Source organism: Simochromis diagramma, unplaced genomic scaffold (genome assembly GCF_900408965.1).
Source record: "Simochromis diagramma unplaced genomic scaffold, fSimDia1.1 OVJJ01000304.1, whole genome shotgun sequence".
NCBI classification, from domain to species: domain Eukaryota; kingdom Metazoa; phylum Chordata; class Actinopteri; order Cichliformes; family Cichlidae; genus Simochromis; species Simochromis diagramma.
In genome coordinates, this window is record NW_024387030.1 from 14,626,210 (window position 1) to 14,634,606 (window position 8,397).

The following is an 8,397-nucleotide window of genomic DNA, read 5'->3' on the forward strand; positions in this document are numbered from 1 at the left end:
TTTTTTTTTTTTTTTTTGGTGGGGAGGGTGGGCGGAGATCAGGGGAGATTTATTTATCAAAGTGAAGTAGGAAAAGCAGGAAGGCATGTTAGCGAGTGCAATTGTTTTAGAGTTCCTCTGTTTTCCACGAAAATTGGTCCCGGCTCTCTTTCTGATATTTCTCTTCACTCGCGGCGAGAAAAAAGCTTTTAAGGTGCACGAGATCAAGAGAAAATGGGATCCTTTAAAAAGGAAGGTCATCAGCGAGATGTGAAGTGTGATGAATTAAGAGTTCAGAAACACAATCAAACCACCATAAGAGAAGCACAGATAGGTTTCGTTTTTTAATAACGTCTACAGGCATATGGGGGTGAAGCGGGTTTGCCTCACGTGACCCAAAATTAATATTTAACCTATTAGAAGAGGATTGCTTCAAAGTTTTATTTCCATCTACCTAAACCAGGGAGCGATCTGTGAGTCATGTACTAAATTTAATCATTTTTGAGAGGCTTGAAACAGTGAAGGGCAATGTGATTTATTTATCTTTTTGTTTGCTCTCAGTGTTTGGTTACATGTCCAGAATATGATATGTGCTTTTCTTTTCTTTTTTTCTCTCCTCCTCTGCAGCTTACAACCCTTTTTACCTGGATCACCAGAGAGAAGAGGCACAAGGGCCCGGTAACACCTCAGCCCTCGAAGCTGTGGGACCAAGCGTACCTGCTTCACAATCCTCCACTTGTGCTCAGCCTGAGAGTTTATCTTTGCTCCAGTAGGACTGAATGGGACTCGAGAAGTACCATCTGGAGTCTGGAGGAAAGTGACAAAAAGAAGCTATTGTGCCAGGGAATGAAAAAGGCTTGAACTCCTATTGCTGCACAAACTTTATAACGAAGAAGTAAAAAAATACAAAGCAAATCATTAGTCTTCAAATCAGCATGTTACTGCTAGATCCAGTCCTTCCAGGTAGTATATTAAGCATGACAAATGTTAATGCAATCAAGCCTTGTTAAGCCCTCTGCCATCTCTTCAAGGAAGAAGGCAGCTTCAAGAGGCTCCTCGTTTCACTCTAGACTCGGCAGCTCCTCCTGTTTCCAAACAGAGTTTCCAGGCCACCTGCTACCGCACAATCCAACAATTATGTCCACTCTAGTTGCACGGCATTTGTCAGCAGGAACCCTGGGAAGGATGGTCAGGTGAGGATGGGTGGGCTAAGGGAGGGGGGCAGCCCGCTCTATTCTAGTGTGGCTGTCCGAGACAGACGAGCATCACAATGTTTAGCTACCACATGCTGCTACAGGGTTCACAGAGGCGACCACCGGTAGCGAGCCGCACAAAGTACAGGCCTCCTATTAGCATGGATTTGAAAAGCTACAGTTGGTACAAAGGTGCTCATTAGCACAACACAGAGGGAGTGTAGTAGCGGTCCTCGGAGGGCCGCCTCTGTTCTCTCCAGGTTACCTTCTATATTCAAATTTTGCCCAAATGTATTTAAAGTTCAAGGCCAGCTGCAGATCTGTTTGAACAGCCTGTTTTTCAGCTGTGCTGGATGAGCTGCTTTTGGAGCTGTTTAGAAGGAGCACAGAGGCGAACGGAGAGAAGCGGAGAAGCTCTAGGAGACGGGAGTGGACATCCGTGCGCCCTGTATTTTCACCTCCCCTTGGGATATGCATTCCCCCACCTCCCGCAGCATCAGATGCATTAAAAGATCAATCGCAGCACACAGAGAGATCAAAAATATTCATACTAGCCAAGATGGTAAACAACCAGTTTATTTTTCAGAAAAAGAAAATACTGTGCATGTTGTGAGATACATGACAAACCATAAAGATACAGCCTGACTCCATTTAATAGTGTTAAAAATGCATTTTACACGGAAACTCTCACCTGAATTGAAATATTATTTTGAATGTTTTTTAAAGGCAAAGTTTAATGAATCTAAAGTTACCAGGTATGCACTTTCTCTACTGATTACAAGATATCTTCTTAGTAAAGTGAAGTGCATAATCATCAGCTTCATAACGCGTCTTTTTCCGGCACTTTAAAGCCTTATTTAAGGGAAGAATCGCATTTAATAGAATGAGATTTGCCAATTAACATGAGTTATATGTCTGCAATAATCCATCTGAGAAGGCTTTATGTGATCATGTTGGAGGGGGATGACATTTATAAATGCTGTGTGTGCACACTAGTCTAAATGGATGCCTCACACAAGACATCCTGCCACAGAAATCAGTCAAAGTGCAGAGACCAGCCCACCCCTTTCCCCGTCTACCGCTGCTGCTTTTCCTTCTGCAGCTTCAGTCTGCCAGTTGTAACCAGGCCAGGTGGGAGTGCTTACGGTATACGTCTGATTAATAGGAATAAGAATAATTAGACCAAAAAAAACAATAACGTGATGTGTTCTTCCCCTCAGCTTGTTGACAGGTATTGACCGTGCAGTGTTTTAAGGAGAGCTTTGCGCTGTTGTTTTATCCAACAGTATGTGTTTTGGTGCCAGGGCTCTGACAGGGGAGGAAGATGCATCAGGTCCGATACAGTTCCATTAGTAGGAGAGAGGAACACCTTACCTGCCACCACGGCAATTAACAGTCACTGTAATGACATCTCAGCCAGACCTTATGCCACGAAATGAATTTCCAATGGCTAGGAAATGGTGGAATGGCATCCGTGCAGCCAGTCAATTGTCCTGTTACAGTTAAGGAATCCAGCAGGCTAGTACCACTCATATTTCATCCCAGGTAAAGATTACCTGTCAGACCCATGGGAGATGTATTGATCTGTTTTCCTTTTTCCGCCAGCAATCACCTGACAAAGGCACCTAGGAGGCGAATGAATGAGTGATGCCTGGTCTGTCTGCATCGGCGTGGTGGCTTCTAGTGTCCACTGATGGGTGGAGAGGTGATGAGGAAGAGGAGAGATAATGCAGTCATAAACTCTGTTTGAACCTCCTCTGTATGCATGCATGGCAGCCCCTTTGAGTCGAGGGTCACGGGTCAACAGGGAATTTGCTTTTTTTTCTCTCCCCCCCCCTCCGCACCTTGCTTGTCGGTAGTATCACTTCTTGCTGTGTGCACCGATGATAGAAAGACATGCAAAAGAGGCCCTCTGGTTCCTGCTGACAAATGCATGTTGCGAATCAACGTAGTTCAGCTCACTCTGGATTTCAAAAGCGATCCTTTTGGATCCGGTCGCCCTTTTAGCGACGTAATCCGGCCTTGCGTGGTCCTGCGATGATCACAGTGGCAACGATCGACGTATTTGACCATAACAGTATGTTCCCTTGGCAGCTAAGAAGTATTAAGATATTTACCTTGTTTAGTAGAATGTCAGAGTTGATATTATCCATGAAGCCATGCATTTAAATTTGCTCTGCATAAAATGTGTAGTACTTATGATGTGATAATTATAGCTCCATTAATTAAGGATTTAGGTGCAAGAACATTTAATTCATAAATGCAATTTCTCGATAGATAGTACACTAGATATGTCTCTCTAATTTTTAATTTTTTTTTACTATCACATTTTTAATTTCATTTACAGGGATTTAAATATATCTAGCTGATATCAGGGGCCCAAGGCAGCTATCCACATTTGATACGTAGTGAAAATAGCATCTTATCTCATAGGCTGTTATCTTTATGTTTAATAGCAGTGGGGGCATGCCTAATTGCTTTGCAAATGATCTGAAGAGGATTACTCCACCCTTAGAAAGCCTGCGCCATGTCGCTAGATCTTAGAGAGACATTACAATAGTAAAGTTCAATCAAATCTGAAGTGCAGCTCTGTGTCTGTGTTAAAGTACATTCTGGGAACAGCTGGGAACACTCTGCAATGGAGGAAACTTTGCGTAACAACATCATAGACTAATCAGGATGATGGATGTTTTAGGAAGGTGTAATTCCACTAATGTAATTTGTGTATTTTTCAAGTGATAGTGGGATTTTTAAGGACATCTTGCCTTTATGCCATAAGTGATATATGTGATATATTTATTCTTCCATGTCAGTATCAAATCCATTTTGAATACTGAATTTGTGTGCAATAAATACGTTTTGGTGATCAACGTTTTTTGTGGGATTTTTTTGTGAAAATTGTGGCCTGAGATTTGAGATGAAGGTTGCTTGATATGCAAATATTTACCGACTGATGTAGAAAATCTGCAAGATGGAAACAACCAGCAAAAGGCCTCTGTGTGTATTATTGTAGGGTCCACCTTACAATATTAGGCGACTGTTGTTGTGATTTGGTGCTGTATAAGTAAAATAGAATTGAATCTAAAGAGTTTGATATGAGGTTTTAAAATAAACTGTGCAGAATCATGTGACTAGCGTGGCTATCTCTAGCCTCTGAAGAGATAAGAAGCCTTTCCTTTTGCTGTAGGATTCAAAATTTGACATATTTTTGCTGTGAGATTTAGGACCTCACAGTTTATACTCTATAAAGTGATACAGTCAAATAATGAACTGCTTAGTTGGTTATGAAAGTAATCTTTAATGGCTGCTCTGGAATACTTGTCATTGCAGAGTGACAGTCCCTCCAAGATTTGTCAATGGCTTTGTTGAATACAAATGTTAGTGTAGCTTCAGCGTGGCTGACAGAGAAAATACTCCCTCAGCCGCTGGAGATTATCGGTAGATCCCCCACTGTTAATCTTCCAGCTGAATGCTGAAGACCGGGGTAGTCACTTTGCCACGTGTTGAGAGTCGAAGCAATTCTCTCTGCTCGCTGGTGGTCCATAGTTACAAATCACATCATCAAGTGTCTGAACACCCATACCCACCTCTTCTCCAGCAGATTGATGGTGAAATGGAGGAAAAATCAATGGCTTCCCTCCCGTCAGAAGGAGCCAGCTCTGTCATGTTTTGGAGTTTGATGTTACCCTCTCTTACTTTCTCCCGACTACAGGAAATTGAAAGCTCAGTTTGAGCGAACTGACACACCTGGAGTCTCTCAAGTTGATATAATGAATGATTTCAATCTGCCGCCTTACTCGTGAAGTATCGGTTACGCCTTTTAAAAACACTTCTGAACCACTAGAGAAGATTACAGTGATCAGGTTGAGCTGGTTGAGTTTTTAAGTAAATGATTGTTAGTCTTCCAACCGAAGGCTTCTGTGTAGGTGACCCTTTGAGTAACAGCAGTCAGTTTTCCTGCTAGTCCCCCCCCCGCCGACCACCTCCATCACTTCATCCTTATCACTGTGACACACTGCAACTGTGAAGCAAGGTTTCATTCACTGCATTCAGTGAAATGAGCAAACATCACTGAGCTTTTTCACTTCGACACATATCCCCCCTCCTCTAATGGGAAATTCAAATATCACATATCAGCTGAATGCAATATTCACTTAGCGAGAGATAACACTCTGCCTGATGTGTCTCATGTATCTGCTTCAGAATGGGCACGGCTCAGTCTCTGACACCAGATCTGACCGTGAGACTGGGAGTATAAATTCTGTCTGAAGCTCGTGTGCTGCCTGTTCGCTCGCTGCTTTATTGGTGCATGTGTTGGTCCTCTTGTATTCCCTCGTGTATTTGAGGGAGAGCAGATTCCAAGGCATCTGCGCTTGTCCTGCTGCTCCCCGGACGTTTTTTACACCGGCACCATCCCTTTTCATTTCGGCTGGCATTCTAATCAGAGCGTTATGAGCTTCAGCGGGTGAAGTACGCAGAAAGTTGTGTTTCCTGACAGCCAATAAAAACCTTATAATCTCCTTGATTCAAGTGGCCCACCGAAAAAAAAAAAATACTAACTAGTGCTATCACTCAGACCGCCTCCCTCCCTTTTTCTTTAATGCTCTTTTTTATTTAATATATAGCCCATGAAAAATGAGAGACTCCCGCTTGGCCGTGTAGATATTTTGTTGCTGATGATGCGAGACGAATTTCCATCACAGCTTTGTTTCCAGCGGGTGAGCGGATAATCTTTTACAGTGCAGGGAGGGAGGGCGCCACTCCCATCAATCTTCAGGGGTTATAGCGGTGGCGTGGTTGCCTTACCTGACCAGAACACCTCCACATCGTGGCAATAGAGGCCTATTAAGGGTCAGGAGCCACGAGGGGGTGGGGGTGGCACACCGGAAGCTTACTGACAAAGCAGCTACCTTCCAAAACCCGTTTGAACCCCTCTGGAAACAATGCTTCACCTCTCTTCCATTACTCCTGTCATTGTTTTTATGTCATTTTTCTAACAAGGCAGTCACATCTGAGAGAGAAGCATTGCTTTCCCCACTGACAGCCCTGTGAAACGTTTCAGCCAGAGCCTCAGCTGCTCCTTTTCTCGACGCTAAACTGCTCCAGAGGTTTCACCCTTCTGTGCTTCTCGATTGTGTGCACTGTGTGCTGTAGAGCACAAGGTCTCCGTTTTAGTCGTGGCATACTGCCCGGGCAGCCCCTTGAGAAGCATCCCCCACCCCTCTTGCACTGGCGTAGTAGCTTGCAGGCGTGCTGCACGCTCCTCTTCGCACCCCACTGCCCTGGCAATCGCCTACTTGCACCTCTCCCCCGATGGAGATGATGCTGCCCTGATTGACAATAATGGGAAGTGGCAGAATCAATGGGAGACAAGAGAAGGGGGTGTGCGTCAAATTCTCCAGGAGTTTCTAGTCACAGACCAGGGGGCTCTGGCACCAGTCACCTGTCATCCCTGCAGCTCCGGGATTAGGGCCTGTGACAGCACAGGCATCCTGAGAGAAAGATGCTGCGGTCATCATCGTCCCTGACAGCCTGGAAATGGTGCCTCTCCCGCACGCTTAGGACTACATATATGTCTCATTACGGCCGGATTCAAGCAACACAATGCTTTAAGGGAAGTAAATGTGCTGGAGCTTCTAAAGTCTGCATGTATAGATGAAAAAACTCTTAGGTTAAGATAAAATTACTGAACACATGATACTGTATATAGAAAAACCTGGAAGAAGTGCGTGACCTATCCTCTAATGAGCCATTTAACAGAGTGCTTTCAAAAGGTATCTTATTTCAAGGATTAAAATAGCAGTTCACCTTGTGGCCATGTGACACGTGTGTGTGTGCGTGGAGCATTGAATGGAGGGCAGGTGGCAGGTGTCAAGACAGAAGGGGCACTCCATTCTCTAATTGATCAGCAAAAGATGCACATGAAGAAGACGTTAAAGCAAAATGAAGTCATAAGAGTGGATTGAGACATTTATTAAGTCGGACGAAAGGCCCTCAGAAACGTTGAGATTGTTTATTGATTTTTGTGTTTTGGCTGGCTGCGCAGGGGTAATCGCTCGTGCTTCTGCCACCGAGGCTACGCGGGCTCGAGCGCAGCCAGATGTTCAGGTGGAAGCGCTGACTTCCTCTAAAAGAGGCAACTTTAACCAGCAGAACACAGACTTCATTAGGGCTGCAATTGTTCTAGCATTTATATAAGGGTCCTGACCTGATATGCTGCCAGTCCATTAGCTGGGAATGCCAGCAGCACGGAAATGTTGGTCAGCGCTGGAAGCAGTGAATTCTGTGTGCTAAGTTTTTCCACACTGGGTGAGCATACTTCTTTTTTTTCTTTTTACTAAGAAAAATACTGTTTAATAATTACTGGGAATATTTGTTCAAATTCACATGAAAAACACTGAGCGTATGATTTTCCATAGCTCCTGTTTCATAAAAGCGGAAGTGAAGTAACCTGTTTGAAAACTTTAAATTATTTTTGGATGTCATTTTCAGACCATTTCAATGTTTTATGAGATTTTAAAGACTAAGCCAGGGATGTCAAACTCATTTTACATTATGGGCCCCACACAGCCCACTTTGTTCTTAAGTGTGCCAGGCCAGTGAAACTACAGGATACATGTGTTAAACTTATAGCACCCCCTTGCCCAAAATGTCCTGTAATTATGAAATATAAACTTTCTGCAAATTAATAATTGTAATTAGAAAAAAATCTATAAAACTTACAAAGCTACAGCTACAAGTCTAAATCCATTCATAACCTCAATCAGCTGTCCACTGGACCAGACTGGAGTCTTTGCCAGGCCAATTCTGGCCCCTGGGCCTTATGTTTGACACTCCTGGACTAAACAGTGAATAAGGAAATTGTCAGATAGCTGACATATTAATTCATAATGACCACAATCATTAGTTGCAGCTCTCTGTTATGTATTTGGATATGTATCAACTCAAATCACAGTTTATATAATTTCTGTGCCAGAAAATTAAATAAAAATTATTTTCCTATTTCATGACCATGCTGCAGTACTGCTTCGCGCGTGTGTGTGTGTGTGTGTGTGTGTGTGGTGCTGGTGAGTGTTAGGTAGAGTTCAACCATACTGGTGACATCAATCTGCCTGTTCTTTATTAGACGAAGCAGTGAGGTGTAACTGACTGCATTGTCCACAGATGGACTGGGCCCCATAGCACACGGGGCCCTGGTCAGCCACCCTTACAATACAATCAATAA

At 43.6% G+C, this 8,397-nt stretch overlaps 1 protein-coding gene and 1 long non-coding RNA gene across 3 annotated transcripts in view; one reads left to right on the forward strand and one right to left on the reverse strand.

The window, feature by feature from the left end:
• Positions 1–4,042, forward strand: part of LOC120740034 (G patch domain-containing protein 2-like) — a 27,145-nt gene extending 23,103 nt beyond the window's left edge. For both annotated transcript variants that reach the window (XM_040042114.1, XM_040042115.1), the window contains exon 10: positions 607–4,042. In XM_040042114.1, the coding sequence (XP_039898048.1) occupies positions 607–752 (146 nt within the window). In that variant the 3' untranslated portion in view covers positions 753–4,042. The remainder of the gene's footprint in view (positions 1–606) is intronic.
• Positions 1–7,649, reverse strand: part of LOC120740035 — an 18,534-nt gene extending 10,885 nt beyond the window's left edge. Inside the window, exons 1-2 of the long non-coding RNA XR_005697312.1 lie at positions 7,636–7,649; positions 4,756–4,761 (exon numbers count right to left, since the gene is read on the reverse strand). This is a non-coding gene — a long non-coding RNA (uncharacterized LOC120740035). The remainder of the gene's footprint in view (positions 1–4,755; positions 4,762–7,635) is intronic.
• Positions 7,650–8,397: the final 748 nt, after the last annotated feature.